This window comes from Salvelinus sp. IW2-2015, linkage group LG16 (genome assembly GCF_002910315.2).
Source record: "Salvelinus sp. IW2-2015 linkage group LG16, ASM291031v2, whole genome shotgun sequence".
Taxonomy (NCBI): domain Eukaryota; kingdom Metazoa; phylum Chordata; class Actinopteri; order Salmoniformes; family Salmonidae; genus Salvelinus; species Salvelinus sp. IW2-2015.
Window position 1 is genome coordinate 8,115,651 of NC_036856.1, and position 20,459 is coordinate 8,136,109.

General features: G+C 41.6%; 1 protein-coding gene across 2 annotated transcripts in view; it reads right to left on the bottom strand.

Annotated features, from left to right (window-relative positions):
• Window positions 1-45: 45 nt before the first annotated feature.
• LOC111975626 (zinc transporter 7) overlaps window positions 46-20,459 on the bottom strand; it is a 31,418-nt gene continuing 11,004 nt past the window's right edge. For both annotated transcript variants that reach the window (XM_024004057.2, XM_070447493.1), the window contains 4 exons: window positions 16,692-16,827; window positions 2,202-2,292; window positions 1,938-2,087; window positions 46-557 (listed from right to left, as the gene is read on the bottom strand). In XM_024004057.2, the coding sequence (XP_023859825.1) occupies window positions 510-557; window positions 1,938-2,087; window positions 2,202-2,292; window positions 16,692-16,827 (425 nt within the window). In that variant the 3' untranslated portion in view covers window positions 46-509. The remainder of the gene's footprint in view (window positions 558-1,937; window positions 2,088-2,201; window positions 2,293-16,691; window positions 16,828-20,459) is intronic.

Here is a 20,459-nt window from a genome sequence, read left to right on the forward strand (position 1 = left end):
TGCAAAGTGCAACTAAATGGCCAAATGGAATATGCCCCTTATTAATTGTGTGTGACTGATATGGACGTATAAAAATAGACTATCTATGGATCTTACATGGTTGCAGGGCTTAACACGAATGTCAATTGAAGTGTACTTTAACGCAGACAATAGTTACAAATTAATTAAAATCCCAACTTAAAATGGGGAGAAGAAAAAAAAAAGATAAAACCAAAATAGGTCTCTGACATTAAGATAAACACTTCCTAAACAGTAGAATGGGTGTGTGCAAAGTTCTCGTTTTCCCCGCAGACGTCACATAATTGGCAAGTTTTGGTTTCCCCCATTTTCTTGTGCCCTCTCAAGAGTCAAAGTGTACTTGTCCTGTAGCTGCTTCCGTCTTAGTCCTTGGTTTATGATGTGGACTTTAAAACCCAGAGAGATGCGGGGTAAAGGGGGTAAAGGGTGGGGAGGAAACCCCACAGCAGCACACAGAGGCTTTGGTCCCAGGGAGATATGAGGAACGAGTCCTACATCGTTGCCACTTCTATCTGGACATACAGTTGCCGTACTCCAGCCTGTGGACAAGTACAATGGAGAAAACCAGTCACGATTTGCATTAACACCTGTCACAACAGTGAAGATGTTTTCCTTTAATGTCTGACATTTCTGTGGCCTGTCATTACCTAGTACAGGTGTAATGTAATTCTAATAACGTTAAGATGGTCTAGTGGTAATGGCAGAGCGCTTAATACTCGGCTGCTACATCTTTGTTTCTCAAACCTTCCACCTGGACTTGAATAGACCGATTGTCTGTCCAATAAACCATTTAGTCTGCTGACCAGTTGGCGGTTATTTAAGTGATCATGCCCTCAAAGCCGGTGTTTGGAGGATGTGCCAATATATCTTCCAAACACCGGCTTCAAGGGCATTATCACTTTTATACAACGGGTTACCAACATATTCAAATTATGATTGACATATTTTGATTAATTTATTCATCCATCCACAAGATATAGTCTCGACACATCTATGGTTGCTACCCAAGCCGGCTGGTCGTTCGTTCTATTGGTTCGGTTGCCAGAGACGCGACCAAGTCGTTCAGTCTTTTTGTTCTTTATCTATGGATGCGACCCAGTTGTCTGTTCTAAATGTTCCATTGCCATACTGGCTGGCAACGTTCTTATCTCTTGCTTGCTAGCCAACTACGGCTAACTTCCAGTCACATCAAAAGAATAACGACAGTAGCTGCATAAGCTGTTTTCTAGTGACATTGATTTGGATCCATAACAATGAGCTAATGAGGCGCGATTTCACCTGGTATAGAAAATGTGCTCTCATCAGGACACTGTTGTTTAGAGGAGCTAGCCAACAGCACAGCTAACATAATCACTTCAAACACTGAAGCTGGAAAGACTGCAAACTAGCTGCACTTCGTTTCGTTTTACATTTCTTTGTATATATCCATAAAAATGATGCCAGCTGATTCATGATTTTGACTGGCTGAGAAACGCTGCCTGCCTTTCTCGTCCCGACTCCGAACCCTACATGTTCATTACTATGGGATAGCTGAAGATCGAATATTGAAACAATGTTGCAAATGTCAGACAACAAGGTTGATACAAAACTCTGCTGTTGAAAACGAAATGTTAGTTTAAGAAATGTGAGAATGTCTAGATGGTTTTTATAGTGGAGATCAAGCCTGGCAGGGCTAATGAGACAGTGGATTGCGCAGTCAGATGGAACAGAGTAAATAGGCATCATATATTTAGCCGGTGGTAACTTGTGGAATAGACAACTGGAATGCTCTTTTAACCAATCATTATTCAGGATTAGACCCACCCATTGTATAATAAGTAAATTACACATGTTCCAATGTTACTAGTGATTTTGCGGTTTCCCATCAGCTGCTGGCTAATCAGTGTGTGTATTTGTAGGAGAATGAGTTCCTCTCCTACCTGTGTGAAAATGTTGTGCGTTTGGCTTAGAATCCATTTGCTGTCAGCGTCGGGTGCAATTAGCAGCTTGACTGTGCCAATGTAGACATCTGTGCATAGGGTCCAGAAGTGAGGCTCCTGCAGATTGTACATACCCTGCAACTGCTGCACCTGCAAACACACAGTTCACACCTAGATTTATATGACCATTTCCCCTTGTTAAACATTTAACATGTTCAACATTGACGTGAGGGTATGGTTGAGGCATGGTTGTGCAGCACTTACCCTCTGGTAGCATTCTGGCAGGGCATTGTCCAGAGAGGGCGGAGTCCGCTGCATCAGAATCCCGATGGACTCCCTCAGCAAAGGCACTACACTGTGGCACAGAGGGTAAGGGAGAAAAATATCAGGTCAGCGTGACTTACTTCCCCAACGTTTTCCTGTCAACACTGGCAGGCCCAGGGCCAAGGCATGCCAAATCTGGCCAAAGTGATATTGTGCTTCTGGGGCACAAGTCAAGCTGAACAATATGAACCCTGTACAATGACAGCTTGCTTGGTAAGGCATGTAGGTAGTAGCCTAGGTACCAGTCTTTAGCTAATCCACTCCCTGTACTCCCATGTCATGTGCCAAAGAAAATGTCCTTTCTGCCATCTTCAAATATGAACATTAATGAGCTCTAGGAAAGAGGAGTTGATCCTGATTCAATCACCCTCACAGCTATCCTCCAATCACAACGATTATGCAAATATTGGAACCATCACTTTTTCCCCACAAGGTTATCCTATCTGAAATTTTCCCGTAAATTGGGCTACTTTGAAAACGAAGTCGCAGGTGAAAATGTATTGGTCGCGGGTTTTTGGGGTACTTCACCGTGACCTGCTGCTGCGGACTATCAGACAGTGAGGAGGCTGTTGCTGAGTGAGTGGCAGCGAGGGCTGGAGGGGTGTGTGTGTGTTGAAATCGCTGCAGCCGAGGTGACAACTTTTAACCAGTTGTATGCAACGATGTATATATAAATCATTGGTTGCATGTAGGCTATTTAGATTATCATTATGGAGACACTTATTTCCAACCCTTTGTCCATAAAACATTAACGCAATAGAACTGATGTGGGTCAAGAAATAAAGGCGACAAAGCCCTGGGGAATGTATGGCACACTAGATAAATTCGCTCGGAGGCTGTTTAAACTGCATTCTGTGTCGACTTTGCTTATGGAAAACCGTATCAAGCGAAGGGTTTTACGCATGCTCAGTTCTTGGGTTTGAGCGCTGCGCGAGTGGAAATTTGAAATGGAAGTTATGGAACTCCCTTGCATGCTTCGGTTATGGGGAAAAGTCCACAATGAAACGTTTGCATATGTTGGCCATCAAGTGGCCTATTGATTTATGTCATTGTAGGCTTCTGTAGCCTACCATTTGATACAATAAATGTTGAAATTGCAAATCAGTTGGTGCCACTTGTGTAGCCTAACTGGAGCTAGCAAATATTTTGTAAATATCGTATGACTTCAGTTTGTTGTTGTAGCGTTGTGTTATGCAATTATTAATGGCCATGTTTAGTTAATTAAATTGGAAGTTATCAATTGTGATCATGGTCAAAGCTCTATTGCAATTGCCGATCAGCTGTTAGAAAACGTCAGATTAGGCTACAGGTAAAAAAGACAAGCATTGGCCTATTCAGTTCATATCCATATTATTAATATTTGATTCAGCGATTGAAAATGACGACACCATCCTCAGTAGCCTATTCCAGCAGGTTATTGGGCAACACAAGCACTTGTTCAGTTTACATCTTGCCTAGGCTACTGTAGGCCATATTATGTAGGCCTATAAGGAGCTACAGGCTACCTGTATCTAGCTATGCAAAATAGAATTACAATCATAAACACAGATTTTGCCTATTGAAATAACAAGTCAATCTTGCAAATAGGCCATTTATAAAACGGGTTGTAGTCTTAACATTGGGCTCATAATGATGGCACAATTGCCAGAAAATAGCCCAATGTTTGGGATTGAGTGATACAAATTTCACTCAAAACTGTCGGATTTATATATAACTATGCGGAAAGGGATTATTTAAATGCTGTCAAACGAGTTAAAACGACATCCACTGGTGGAAAATTATCTGCCAAATTTAATAAAGATAAATGATCTCTCGCGGCATATTCAAATTCCTTTTATGTGGCGTTAGCTCACAATAATTACACGGAACCCAAACCTGCTGCGCGCGTGCGCTATCGTGCATAAATGTATTTTGCCCCCCCACACCAAACGCGATCACGACACGCAGGTTAAAATATCAAAACAAACTCTGAACCAATGACATTAATTTGGGGACAGGTCAAAAAGCATTAAACATGTATGGCAATTTAGCTAGTTAGCTTGCACTTGCTAGCTAACGTTAATTTGTCCTATTTAGCTAGCTTGCTGTTGCTAGCTAATTTGTCCTGGGATATAAACATCGAGTTGTTATTTTACCTGAAATGCACAAGGACCTCTACTCCGACAATTAATCCACACATAAAACAGCCAACCGAATCGTTTCTAGTCATCTCTCCTCCTTCCAGGCTTTTTCATAGTTTAATTTATATGGTGATGTATCTAAACTTTCATTGTATTACCACGACTACCGGCAAAACAATTCGTATTTCAATCACCCACGTGGGTATAACCAATGAGGAGATGGCACGTGGGTACCTGCTTCTATAAACCAATGAGGAGATGGGAGAGGCAGGACTTGCAGCGCAATATGCATCAGAAATAGGAATGAGTTCTATTTTAGCCCTTGGCGTCGCAGACGCTCGTTGGCGCGCGCGAGCAGTGTGGGTGCAATAATTGAATAACATGGATTTCTACATTTATTTTGCGACGTTCGCGCACGCGACGTGTCCGGTCAGCATGTTATGGAAAAAGGGTTTGTATAAATGTGACAACTCCTCTCGCAGTGCATCCATTTTTTGTGGCTAGTTTTTCAAACCTTGTGGGCAGATTGAGTGGTGATTGTGCTAGAAATTTGAGCTAGACCTATCCGGCTGCTAAGAAACCATGTTTGCCCGGACAAACCTGTGTCAAAAGTTGCTAGCTCAGTATAAATTCATACTGCAATTAGAACCACAAAATAACTTTTTGAGGCTTAAAATCTAAACTACAACAATTAGCTAACAGCTAAATGTTTGTTTTTGACTTTGTTAGAAATTCTTTATCAATGACAAGGAGTGGCAAGCTTGCCAAAGGGACTGGTACTCAAGACTATGCAGGTAGGGCATTGAGAGAATTCCACCACCTTAACTGAACTAAGGAAGGAGAAACTATAACAGTGGAGTGACAAATGTTTTTAATTAGTGGAAACATTGGTAATATTTCTGCCCAAGTTTGTTTTCAGTCCAACAAACCTCAATTGCCTGGAATTCCTCCGAAATGGCAGGCCTAGGTCAAAGAGGCAGGTTTTGCCATCAATTCAAAATCACCCAACCATACCCTGCAGAGTTGGAAGTCACAGAAGCTGCTTTCAGAGAGCAGGAGAACTGCACTGCAGACCCTGCTGGCTGCAGCCGAAACTACTAGCATAGTTGAACAATGACTTCATGAGGCTGGACAGTGCCACGCCAGCCACTCTTGATCCTTCCTTTTGTCTCCTTGCAACCATCTCGCGGCCACAGTTCAAAAAATCCCATTGCATGTCCCGCTTAACCCCTATACCAAAGCCACAAGGCCCACCACCAAGGCATATGTGAGCCATCAGAGGGTTTGGCAGCTTTCCCCGTTCCCAAAACCCCACTCACTCCCCTCTTCTCCCCGTCATTATCCCTGAATCCCCTACACCCCACCAGGTCCATGTCAACGTGGGTAAAACTTTCCCTTTGCTCTTCCTCCACGTCTACAGTCTTCCTTGCACTACATAGTAGCACACTACACTAGTAGTGCTAGTAGCACACTACACTAACCAGCTCGTCGGCATATAGGCTACTGTACATTCGTCAGCTTTGCCTTTGAGTCTTAAGGGTCCGGTCGAAATGTAGCCAACGTTCCCCTACCCAACATGTTATTATGCAATCAAAGACTTGATTATGGCCGACGGGAAAAGAGAACCTTTGAAGAAATGTAAAGTCACACATTGACTCCTTATTTACTTCTACTGCACTAGTCTGCAGCCAAACAGATGGACAAAAATAAATTGTGTAATACATGTCATAATAACAGCCATGAACTTTGTTTTGACTGTCATTTTGCAATAACTTGTTAAATGACAACCATTTTCTCAAAATGGTCTTTGAATTGAAGCTAAATAAACAAAATAGGAAAGAGTTGTTTACGTCGGTCTGTTCTTTAAGATAAGATTTTTGCATGGGTTGCTTCTCAATACACTGATATTGCCCTTCTGTATCTGCAGTGAAAGGTGGCAGAGCTAGAGCGGTGTTTGTCAGACCATGAGACAAATCGGTCTTCTCACGAAAATGTCTGTAGTATCCAAACGGTTATGACCACTATTGAAAGGTGTCTCTCTCCATTTCGCTCTAGGATACCCACAAGCCTCGTCTGAAAGTCCCTGGTACCAGTTAAACATTTTTTTTTTTTTTAAATGAATGGAAGTATATATGGAGATATTTTAGGCACTTAAACTAAGGGGATAAATACATGTAAAAAAGAAATACATTTCCTGATCTTTCTTATATAAATCACAGACATGTCAGAACAAACTTCCTTTAGATGTTTTTTGGAACCATCTATTGTTCCATGTAGTGAATTTGTTAGCAATTTCCAAATGCCTGAAGGTACCACGTTCATCTGTCCAAACAATAGTATGCAAGTATAAACACCATGGGACCACGCAGCCATCATACCGCCCAGGAAGGAGACGCGTTCTGTCTCCTAGAGATTAACGTATGTGTGAAAAGTGCAAATCAATCCCAGAACAGCAGCACAGGATCTTGTGAAGATGCTGGAGGAAACAGGTACAAAAGTATCTATATCCACAGTAAAACGAGTCCTATATCGACATAACCTAAAAGGCCGCTCAGCAAGGAAGAAGCCACAGCTCCACATGGGGACAAAGATCGTACTTTTTGGAGAAATGTCCTCTGGTCTGATGAAACAAGAATAGAACTGTTTGGCCATAATGACCATCGTTATGTTTGGAGGAAAAAGGGGGAGGCTTGCAAGCTGAAGAGCACCATCCCAACCGTGAAGCATGGGGGTGGCAGCATCATGTTGTGGGGGTGCTTTGCTGCAGGAGGGACTGGTGCACTTCATAAAATAGATGGCTTCATGAGGATGTAAAATTATGTGAATATATCGAAGCAACATCTCAAGACATCAGTCAGGAAGTTAAAGCTTGGTCGCAAATGGGTCTTCCAAATGGACAATAACCCCATACTTCCAAAGTTGTGGCAAAATGGCTTAAGGACAACAAAGTCAAGGTAATCGAGTGGCCATCACAAAGCCCTGACCTCAAACCTATAGAACATTTGTGGGCAGAACTGAAAAAGCGTGTGCAAGCAAGGAAGCCTACAAACCTGACTCAGTTACACCAGCTCTGTCAGGAGGAATGGGCCCAACTTATTGTGGGAAGCTATCTGACACGTTTGACCCAAGTTAAACAATTTAAAAAGGCAATGCTACCAAATACTAATTGAGTGCACGTAAACTTCTGACCCACTGGGAATGTGATGAAAGAAACAAAAGCTGAAATAAATCATTCTCTCAACTATTATTCTGACATTTCACATTCTTAAAATAAAGTGGTGATCTTAACTGAACTAAAACAGGGAATTTTTACTGGGATTAAATGTATTTGGCTAAGGTGTATGTAAACTTCCGACTTCATTTATATATATATATATTATTTTTTAGATACCTTAAAGGAGTCTTTAAATTCAAAATCAAATAGCTAAATAATCCTTGGTATGACCATCTTAAAACAATTTCATATGTTCGCTTAGAACCACCCCCCCCCCCTCAATCTAGAGGGCTAAACAGGAGGATTATGATGTTAAAATTCAATTTCCACAGGGGCAGGGAAATTTAAGGCCAATGGCTAAAAATATTTGGTAATAAGTGGAAGGAAAGGCATCTTGTGAAACGCCGGTGACTTCCTCTTCCCCAGTTGACTAGTTACGATTATGAAGGTATGGGCAGCAATTAGAGAAGCTTTTATTTGTGCCAGCCTGACATTAACCATAGCCAAATGAGGAGCCATTAAGTGATCCATCCATTTCCTGACTGTTCAGCACTCCTGGCCAGTAAACGCTGTGGTAACGCACTTAACAATTCAGCACACAGAAGCATTTTGTGTAATACGTGTGGTGTACTGAACCATGTGCTGTATGCTACTGTGGAAGCAGCCAATAACCAACAGTATAGAATCTGAGTCAGGAGCTTATGTCTTTTCTTGTTTGGCTCTCCGATTTGATTAATGAAAATATTGAATTCATACTGGTAAGTTATAGAAACATTTTATGATATTTTCCAGAATGCAATACTGTCTTCAATCACAAAGTTGCATTGAATCAAAAACCAACTAGTAGCTGAAGGATGGGACTAAAAACAAACAAAAGATAACTATTGTAAAATGTATATAGTATGTATAATCTGGAAGTAAAAGCCTGTGTTGTTGTCCATTAGTTTACTTCAATTAGGGAAGGTAGGGTTATATATATATATATATATTTTTTTTTAAATATTTTTATTATTTAGTTCCATCCTTCAGCTACTAGTTGGTTTTGATTCAATGCAACTTCGAGATTGAAGACAGTATTGCATTCTGGAAAATATCATAAAATGTTTCTATAACTTACCAGTATGAATTCAACATTTTTATTAGGGATGCACGATATATCGATGAACATATCGGAATTGGTCGATATTAGCTAAAAATGCCAACATCGGTATCAGCCAATGTCTAGTTTAACGCCGATGTGGAAAACCGATGTCAAATCTGACGTGCATACCTATATAACGTAGGTACATGACGTAATGACGCCACGTAAAATGATGTCCTATGCGTGCAATACAGCATTCCTAAACTAGCCCACGTAAGCTGTGTGGATTGAGCAGTCATTTGAAAGTAACACAATTTCAGAGAGACAACTTAAAGGCGATTGCCATTAAAGCCAAGAATGGAATTCATTGCCCTTGACAATCAACCGTTCTGTCGTAAGTGATGTTGTCTTTCGCCGACTGGTTGAGCACTGGTACACACTACCAAGTGCGCTATTTTTCAGATGTTGCCCTACCGGAGTTACACAGTAATAGCATCACTGCTATTAGCTTCACGACATACATACTATGGAACGCAGTTTGGGTCTTTGTGTGTCAAAAAAGATACAGTAGCACTGTCAAAGCTGTACAAAAAAAGTCTGCAAACAAGCAAACACCGGCCACGAACGATGCGTTTACAATACAGCATTGGTAATAAAGCATCATTTGTTCAACCGCAACTTCTGGGGTAGCTAGCTTTAGCTTGGTACCTAGCTAGCACCAATACAATCAGCCTGAAAACAGTAGAAACTGCAGTCATTTTCATTATTCTTAGCAATGATTTAGGAATCCTTGTGACTAAGTATGAGCTAGGTTGCCACTTGTTGTTCGCCCATTGAAATTCAGTTCATGAAAATAAGTAGCTAGCCAACTACTTAACCCTGTTGCCCAAAGCTAACGTTACAGCTATTGAGTTAGCTAACGTTACAGCTACTGAAACAGATGATGTCGTTTTGCTATGTTTTTGGGGGAGAATATTGTTTGCATCCATGAGCTAGCTAGCTTTTTTTATGACCAGCACTGTAGGTGCGCAAGACAACTTTACCAGCATCATAGCATACATATCGATGAATCGGTCGGACATGTGTAATAACTACATTAAAAAATGTATTAACGCGTTAGATTACTGTGACGTGCAGTCATTCAGGTCCTGACTGGTCAAATAGTAATTAACACTTTGACGTGTCAAATGACACTCTTTTTTGACATGCAAAGAGTCAAACGGAGTTCCATAGAAATCCTGGTTGAGAATGAAACGACTGAACAACGAAACAGCACAGCAAGTAAGTGAAAGAAATTGGTTTTGATTATGTTTTACTGGTAATGGGGACATACGTAAATGTCAATAAAATAACTTTTTGGTCAGTGTGGGGTGTGTGTGTAACCTTTATTTAACTAGGCAAGTCAGTTAAGAACAAATTTACAATGACGACCAACCCCGGACGACGCTGGGCCAATTGTGCTCCGCCCTATGGGACTCCCAATCACGGCCAGATGTGATACAGCCTGGATTCGAACCAGGGACCTCTTGCACTGAGATGCAGTGCCTTAGACCGCTGTGTCCATGTGTGTGTTAACTATTTAACTGTACTAGAATGCTTAAAAGGCCGCTATTTTTTTAAATAAAATCGGTATTGTTTTTTTTGGCAAGGAAAATCAGATATCGGCCAAAAATGTCATATCGGTGCATCACTAATTTTCATTAATCAAATCAGTGAGCAAAACAAGCTACTGACTCCGAGATTCTATACTGTTGGTTCTCACACGCGATTGGAAATTATGCAGACAATGACATTGAAGGAAGCCACAATCCATCTACAATATTGAAGCTTATCTACAACCCTAAAAAAAGTACACACTTTCAAATTCATAACATTCTGTTAGCCCTCTATGCTTAAAGCTAGAATCCTTAAATCGCTACATCAATACATTTTTTGACCCATTGATTCTTGAAGAAAATAACTTAAATGCTTAATGAGCCAAGTTCAACTGGTGTAACCATCAAAATCCAAATTCAAGCTAGTTTTACTCCACTGTTTGTAAACAATTGAAATGTAAACAAACACTGTCTAGCCTCAAAACATGGTTAAAACTATAATTTTGATATAATGGATGGTCAGTCCTTGTCACCACTCTCAAATGTATAGATAGCTGTGGATGCATTTCTCCAGGCCCCTCCCTCAGCTTTTTACCAAAACAGAGGCGGGGTAGGCACTTAGTTATTTCAATTAAGGATTCTAGCTAAGCTTCTGCTAAAATGTTAATGTGAAGTTACATTATTTATGGCTTACTCAGTGACCTCAATGTTTGCCACTGCTCTGGACAAGTCTAAAAACAGGAAAGCTCCCAGCACGAGGGGAATGCCCTACTCTGAAATCATACTATTGTCCCCAGCCTTCCTGTGTAGATTCAACAGCACTGACTCAGTCACCACACAAACTTAATCATAATATATAAATAATTAATAGAGCACGTGTCAAAATCATTCCATGGAGGGCCGAATGTCTGCGGGTTTTCGCTCCTCCCTTGTACTTACTTGCCTGATGAATTAAGGTCACTAATTGGTAAGGAACGCCCCTCACCTGGTTGTCTAGGTCTTAATTGAAAAGAAAAACCAAAAACCCAGAAGATACTAGGCCCTCCATGGAATGAGTTTGACATCCCTGATTTCGAGCTTTGACCCAAGACTCAAAGCGCCAATGTGTAACATCCCTGGTATTGGCATTTTGGAAACCAATTCAACAAACATTTTTTCAACAATTAGTGGAGGTCTAGCAAGTACAGGATCTTTAGCAAGGCACACAATAATAATTAACCACTAAGTATTATCGATATAAGCAGTCATTCAATAACAGTAGCAAGAGCAGTATAGGCCTAAACCCCTCAGTCAAGGGAGATTTACCACAACAAAAAAAGTGGGAACATCTCACTCACCAGGCAACCAATACTAACAGTAGGCAACATTTGACTCATACTGACATTACTGCATGATGAGGTTGAACCAAATCCTGTTTCTTCCCAACGGGGAAAAAAAATGCTCTTCCAATGAGGGGCTGCCAAAGTGTCAACACTGTTCTGGAATTCCCCGAGTTGTAAAGAGAGGGAGTCAGACCCACATTCAAGGCCTTGGAGCGAACAGTCTTGGAGTTGAACAATGAAGCAAAACTAGGGAAGCTCCACCACAACAAGAAGAAAATTAAGCCTACATCCACCCATTCTGAATGAAAGCATATGTTCATCATGAGAACATCTAAAAAAGGGCACAGACCTGCCATGGATAACATGGGCTGAGAAGTTAGAAATACAGTTTAAGATGGATACATAAATCTCAGACGCATGGCCTTGAACACGATACTGACCCAAGCCACTGAAAAGAGGAGAGGTGAAATAACATGTAAACCGGTTATTAAATGGAGAGCCAATGGCAATGTAGGACATGTGGGTTAAGCATGACATGCTAGTGAAATCTCATCCCCACATCTAAAACCATCAGAAGTCCCTCTGATTCAAAGGAGCATGAAAAACCTATCATTAGTCAGCTACACTAGGATGGTTACCTTAAACAAAATGGTGTGGTTTTAGTAGACAGGGGAGGCCAAAACTACTCTACATTGTCATTTCTTTTTTTTTTTTATGTAATAAAATGAATCAAACTGACCAGTAGCTAGGTTTCTATCCAATTGGCGACAGATTTATGTGAATATTCAAATATATGCATAAAAACAATGAGGGGTGTTTCCATCAAAGTAAATTGTGGTGGATAAAAGGCTGTGCATGTTGTAGTGCACATAAAATAAATTTGTTTTAAAGAGTTTCAACTCTACCAATGGTTTTATCACAAACTTCTACGATAATATAGCAAATTTGCCCAGTCTGGTTGACGCATGCTCTCGACAAGTTCGCTGATAAAGTGGACAGGTTATATGATGAGATATGGATAAGAGCAATAATTGTATTTGTTAAATTGGCAGCCAAGCACCGATCATCATGTCACCAGCAATCAAATACCCTCGATATTTAGCCGATTGGGAAATTGCATGATCACCGTGCACTTAACCACAATGTGAAGTTTATCATAAATAACTTCATCTGCCTATAAACTTTTCATGCTTATCCATATTGTGGTGGTACAAGGCCTACAATGTGACATAGTGTGTGACTCCAAGTTTCCTTCTATGTGTTAGATTTTCCACCACCATTTCTTGCATAATTAATTTTACCGACAAGATCCCATCACGTCGAACGAACAAATGGTGTCGAAATTTATGAAATTGTACAGACATGTCCTGTTTCCATCAGCCCTGTCGTGACTTTTTTATGCGTCAGGTAATTCAGCCGCATTAAATAGTTGGATGGAAACCTGGTTATTGTCAAGAATTGACGAAAGTAGTGTCTCAGCTTTCTGCCTTTCGACTCTTTATGTCTTCTCAACTCAAGGAAACGTGACAGCATTAAAGAGGGAACAATGAAAACACAAGGCCCTATGTGACCATCAGAAAGGGGAGGGCTTTCACAGTGGTTATGTGGCAGAAGGGTTCATTACCTAACCTCAAGCCCTGGCCTGAAACATCACCTTCATTACCAGCCAACTCAATGGCTCTTCTGCCAAGTCTAGTTCATTAAAGGGAAAACCTCAAGGGAATGATGTAACAGAGGTCAAAAGGTAAGAGTACACTTAGACCAATTATGTACGAGGTTGGAAGTATAAAAAAAAAAAAAAGGAGACTTCAAGACTTCAATAATTGGGTCACAATAAACAGCATTCAAGTTAACGTATAGCACTCACCCGTTATATGTAATCAATTTACTTGTGTATGGCACCTGGGTATGTACTGTTCAAACATCTGTAACAAGGAGTTGCCACACTAGCAACTCAAAGCCAATTCGTCTTAGCACACTGTCGTCTCTAACATCATTCCAATAGTTATCCTCATTTCAAATGAGCCAAAATCACTGTCCCAAAAGGCCTTGATTAGTACTCGTATTTACATAGTGTGTCCTAATTTATTCACGCCTACCTTATCTGGTTTCCAGGCTTTCACCTGGGAGTCATTACCCAGCCTTTGGCTCCTTTTCCTCCAGCAGGGAGGGAGGAGCCTCAACCGGGCTCTTGGTCCCAGCAGCAGAGTCCCACATGAGGCCCCAGCTAACCCACAGCCCCACAGAGAGAGCCAAGGGGCCCGCAGGGGCCTCTAACCACCTCTCTCCACTCACTAATCACAGGCTGCACAGACTGTTCCATCTGTCCACAGCCAACCCAGATATTCCCCCTTTGGTGCGAGGCCAGCAGCCACCAGGCCTTGACCGAGGCACACAAAGAAATACACTGGGACGGCCCAAGGCAAACACACACGTGCAAGGGGTCTGTGCTTGGTTCTGTACAGTTTTTGCAAGCTGCAAAGGGTTCTTCCAAGTATGGCCGTTCAGGGAGGATGGGAAAGATGCGCCCCTCCCCTTAATAGTCCTCCAGCCTCCAAATGTGGTCAATGTCAGCAAAAGAAAATACAACATGGTCATCAACCAGCTGAGGTTCAGGGAGCACACACACTGACTTCCATTTCTCCAAACAACCCACTGTCCTTCTGCCGGTCCAATAACAGAGAGAGAACTACGGTCCATTTCACTAGGTAATCAAATAGTAAAATGATATCTGTAGGCCAATATTGTTTGAATCTTGAATCCCACAAATGGATGATGGCCATTCCAGAACGGTGGGGAATATACTTCAAGTAATTACACAAATCTTTCATTTTGAGTTCTTCTGGAATGAATCCAGTACTCTTTGCAGTGCTAAAGGGTTTTATCAAGATATCACAATACGAGGTCCCAAAATAACTTCACACAGAACTTAAACTAACAGGAAGGCGATTACACTCAAAACAAAAACAAATATTCATGACAAAACACAACACGCATCAAGGCCCGTGGAAATTAATCTCCGATCCCGCACAACCATCTGGGTGGGGTCCAACAAAATGTCCACAAAGGGGAAATGTTTTCAAATCCCTGTTTGACTACTCTCTCGCTCTCCATTTTTCCCGTCCAGCCGCTTAACAAAAACAAGAAGTACAAACATTCTGAAAATAATAGCCAAATACCAGCTGCAGATTAGGTGGTTTTACAACGTTGGAGGTTAGTTGCATGTTTTTCGCTGCTTATTTTGGGGCTCACATCTGCTTCATTATTTTATTTGCTATTTAATTGCTCCTCTCCCCTCACTTGTCCCATATCGCACCTGTATTGAAATGGCTTTTTTTACGAGCCTCACTTGGTTCCAAGATGGAATGCAACATGCTGTAGAATAAGCCTAGGTGGGTTCGTTTGTTCTCATTGTCCAACATGTGAACTGTTAATTTCTTTGCCTTTCACAGATGGCTATCGAGAAAAACTTCAGGAAAAATGCTTCGGCTTAAGTCTCAATGACAAAACCCCACTCAGGCAGATCAAGAAAAGGGGAGAAATCCACACTAAAAGGATGGCTTTGTTCACACATATTTAAAACGGAACAGTCACAGATCACAACCACATTCCAGATAGGAGGAAAGAAAAGGCTCAAAGAGAGATGGCGAACAAGTTTACCAGAGAGGCTTTACTCACTGAGTTTACATTTGCATAATGGGGCCCTCTCCCCAACCACTTTGTCCCTACTGTACGACTAACAGAGGACAGTGAAGAATTGAGAAAAACATGAGCAGGCGAGCCACTGAGAACTAATGCCTCTTTTCTGGGTCTCAAGACTCATTCAAGTCCATTCCTCACCAAATATCTTTTTTCGAATCCATCTGGATTTCAGCAATTTTGCAGGTCCATGTACCACTGGGGAACAAAATCTGAAAAGCTAAATCTATTATTTAGATGCCAAAATGTCACACACACACACTCGCTTCTCGTAGGGTCACGCGTTGTGTAAAAGTTGGGCTACACCACCTATCTGCTGGGAATGGCCAGGTGGTCAAGGAATAATTCTTGGCCCTCCCATTCTGTCTGTTGGACTGACTGGTTCTCTATTGCAAGTGCAACTAGTTCTGTCTGCTGAGGTTGGCTCGGTCGGTCTTCACCCCTAATGAAGAAACCAATTTAAATTTACTGGTTGCTGAAACTTCCTGGAGCTTGACGTAAATCATGAGTCATATTGACTAAAGCTGCCTAAGTCAGATGTAGGCTACACAGAACATTCAAATCAATTCTGGGCATTATTTAGTGTAGAGAGAGCATGACTCTTACACTGCATAAAAAGTCTACTTGGCAACATCTTGGCAGGAAACGTTTGAAGAATGCTACAAAGCAGGACAGAGCATGATTTCTGGGATGCCATATGTTCTGGGAGCCACAAAGACTCCACCCCACTGTACGAGTCCTGTAATTCTGCACTTTACAGTGGTGTTGGCAGCGTTTGAGAAAGATTAACAGTGGCCAGTTTGAAGTGGTGAGACAACATACCCGAATGCATGCTTGCCTTCTCTGTCGTTTCATCTTGTTCTGCAGCACCAGGAGAAGTGGGTCTACGGTGGAGACTGACCCACCATTAAAGACATTTAGCTGAATAGCAGAATACCAATACTCATCATCATGGGAGAAGCCAGTGTGCAATATTCCCTGGGTTCAGCCCTACATGTGGAGCGCTCAATGGATGGGGATTCTTGTGAAATGGCTCTGGTGTTCAGTTGTTACGATGGCAAGGCGAAAACAATCAAAGTGACCGACACGAGGTAAAAAATAACAACTATTGTGGTGTTTAAGTGTTTGCACCAGTGCAGAAATCAAACAAAGGCAATATTACCTAAAAAGATAAGTACATTACTGTTTTGAGCTTACTTTGAACGCATTTTAATCCATCCTGAAGACAAGTTCCAAATTGTACTGGTGAAAACGACACAGTAAATCTAGCTCTGAGTGTGTGTGTGGTACTTTCCTGCAGCAGTGTGACGTTGGCCTTCAAGTTTCCCTCTTACGTGAATATTTGTAAAATGAGCGTGTGGCCTGTTGGGAATTGTACTACTGTGTGAGGTCAACTGACCTGACTCCGATGAGAATGGAGATGCACATGGAGCAGATGGGGTCAGCGATCATCAGATCATACTTCTGCATCAGGATGGCTGAGATGATCACTCCCACACTGCCCAGTGTGTCAGCTACGATATGTAAAAACACCCCTGTAAAACATGGGTTGTCTTAAGTATTTCATATCATCCTTAACTACAAATAATTTGTCCCGCAGCAAACACAATATATAGATATATATAGTACCAGTCAAAAGTTTAACACCTACTCATTCAAGGGTTTTTCCTTTAAATTTTACTATTTTCTACATTGTAGAATAATAGTGAAGACAGCAAAACTATGAAATAACACACATATGGAATCATGTAGTAACCAAAACAAGTTTTAAACAAATCAAAATATGTTTTATTTGAAATTCTTCAAAGTAGCCACCCTTTGCCTTGACAGCTTTGCACACTCTTGGCATTCGCTCAACCAGCTTCATGACCTAGTCACCTGGAATGCATTTCAATTAACAGGTGTGCCTTGTTAAGTACATTGTGGAATTTCTTTCCTTCTTAATGTGTTTGAGCCAATCAGTTGTGCTGTAACAATGTACACAGAAGATGGTATTTTACCAAATAGGGCTAAGTCCATATTATGGCAAGGATAGCTCAAATAAGCAAAGATAAAGTAATGGACTGTCATTTTTAAGGTCAGTCAATCCGGAAAATTTCAAGTGCATTCGCAAAAACTATCAAGCGCTATGATGAAACTGGCTCTCATGAGGACCGCCACAGGAAAAGAAGACCCAGAGTTACCTCTGCTGCAGAGGATAAGTTCATGAGAGTTACCAGCCTGAGAAATTGTAGCCCAAATAAATGCTTCAGAGTTCAAGTAACAAGACACATGAACAGTTCAGAGGAGACTGTGTGAATCAGGCCTTCATGGTCGAATTGCTGCAAAGAAACCACTACTAAAAAGGACACCAATAAGAAGAAGAGAATTGCTTGTGCCAAGAAACATGAGCAATGGACATTAGACCGGTGGAAATCGGTCCTTTGGTCTGATGAGTCCAAATTTTAGATTTCTGGTTCCAACCACCGTGTCTTTGTGAGACGCAGAGTAGGTGAACGGACGATCTTCCCATGTGTGGTTCTCACGGTGAAGCATGGAGGAGGAGGTGTGATGGTGTGTGGGTGCTTTGCTGGTGACACTGACAGTGATTTATTTACAATTCAAGGCACACTTAATCAGCATGGCTACCACAGCATTCTGCAGCGATACGCCTTCCCATTTGGTTTGCGCTTAGTGGGACTATCATGTTTTTCAACAGGACAATGACCCAACATACCTCCAGGCTGTGTAAGGGCTATTTGACCAAGAAGGAGAGTGATGGAGTGCTGTATCAGATGACCTGGCCTCCACAATCACCCGACCTTAAACCAATTGAGATGGTTTGGGATGGGTTTGGGATGAGCTGGACCGCAGAGTGAAGGAAAAGCAGCCAACAAGTACTCAGCATGTGGGAACTCCCAAGACTGTTGGAAAAGCATTCCAGGTGAAGCCGGTTGAGAGAATGCCAAGAGTGTGCAAAGCTGTCATCAAGGCAAAGGGTGATGACTGAAGAATATCAAATATATTTACATTTTTTGGGTTACTACATGGTTCCATAGGTGTTATTTCATATAGTTTGTCTTCACTATTATTCTACAATGCAGAAAATAGTAAAAATAAATGATTTAACATTCAAGGCCATGACTAGATACAGTATCAGAACATTTAAATAAAAAGTGGTCAGTGACCGTTTTTTATAACTCCATTTTATCCACTTTTGTTTAGTCCTTCAATTGAAATGCAACATGAATGGAATTCCATTTTGGAGTTTGGCTGGGGTTAGCCTTCGGAAGTTGAGATAGTTACACTTTCATTGCAGCACAAAAAAAAGAGAAAAAAAAGAAAAGCATTTACCAGGTATTTAAAGGAGCATGTCAATGAAAAATTATAATTTGTTACTGTGCCTATGACCTATAATTTTGATTTGGGCAATTCTCTTAAATCCAATCTAGTGCTACAATCTGGCAGGGTGTATAACATTACAGTGACATATGACCTTGGATGTGGTAGGGTTTTAATTTTTTTTCGGGGAAAACTGTGGAGTTGAAAAGGAATGTTGACGAGGACGTCATTCCACTCCAAAAGTACCCTGCACTTTGTGAACGGAAAACCGAGCCCGACAGGAATAATCAACCAACCTCCTGGGTTCTAGCTTCATAACAACGCCACCCAAAGAGGAAAGGTCCTCAATGGCCAAAAGGGAACAGTGGTTAAGTCACCTTTTGCACTGTCAGCTCCCCCTTCCCCTCTTTCTCTCTCCTATCCCCCTCCTCCTCTGTTCTCCAGAGCCCCCTACGCCACCCCAACTTCTGTGTGGGCCCAGTGTTTCCCCAAAGCAGGCCTCCCAAAGGGCCCATTCGCTCTCCCTCTCTTCATTGCTCTCTATGTGCCGGGTGAAAGGGACAAACTACTTTCTCCTTTCAGCCCTTTCCCACAGAAGCCTGGACAAAGAAGTTTAGTGACAGTGCTCCTGGACTCTTTCTCAGATGTAATGGTGCCTTGACATTTCCCCACCAAATTCAAGTTACCAGACCCATTAAATCTCACACCATTTGAACGTTTTTGTTTTTCAGAGAGGTTGGAAATACCATCAAACAGATAGTCCTACATGATGTCTACTATGTCAAGGCAACCGTACCCTATCGATGCATTAAAAAAACACAATATTCTTCCCTTGAACTGGATGAAAATGTATAACTACAATCTCACATACAACATTATAGCCCATTAAGGTGTGTCAGATGGTGGTTTACCAAGTCTGACATGAGTAAATATCTTTGGTATTTTTAAGAAGATCAAAATAGTTTGTGCACAGTCCACATACAGTGCATTCGGAAAGTATTCAGACCCCTTGACTTTTTAAACATTGATAAATTACAGCCTTATTCTAAAATTTATTAAAAATATATTTTCCCTCATCAATTTGCACACACTACCCCATAATGACAAAGTAAAAACTGTTTATTTTTTATTTGTGTTAATAAAAAATGTAAAAAGATTTACCAGACATTTACATAAGTCTTCAGACTCTTTACTCTGCACTTTGTTGAAGCACCTTTGGCTGGGTTTACAGCCACGAGTCTTCTTGGGTATTACGCTACAAGCTTGGCACACCTGTATTTGGGGAGTTTGTACTATTCTTCTCTGCAGATCCTCTAAAGCTCTATCAGGTTGCACGTGGAGCGTTGCTGCACAGCTATTTTCAGGTCTCTCCAGAGAGGTTCGATCGGGTTCAAGTCTGGGCTCTGGCTGGGCCACTCAAAAACATTCAGAGACTTCTCCTGAAGCCACTCCTGTGTTTTGGCTGTGTGCTTAGTGTCGCTGTCCTGTTGGAAGGTGAATCTTCACCCCAGTCTGAGGTCCTGAGCTCTCTGGAGGAGGTTTTCATCTAAGAACTCTGTATTTTGCTCCGTTCATCTTTGCCTCGATCCTGACTAGTCTCTCAGTCCCTGCCGCTGAAAAACACCCCCACAGCATGACGCTGTGCCACCACCATGCTTCACCCTAGGGATGGTGCCAGGTTTACTCCAGATGTCACGCTTGGCATTCAGGCCAAATAGGTGTCTTTTGCCAAACTCCAAGCGGGCTGTCTTACTGAGGAGTGGCTTCCGGCTGGCCATTCTACCTTAAAGGCCTGATTGGTGGAGTGCTGCAGAGATGGTTGTCCTTCTGGAAAGTTCTCCCATCT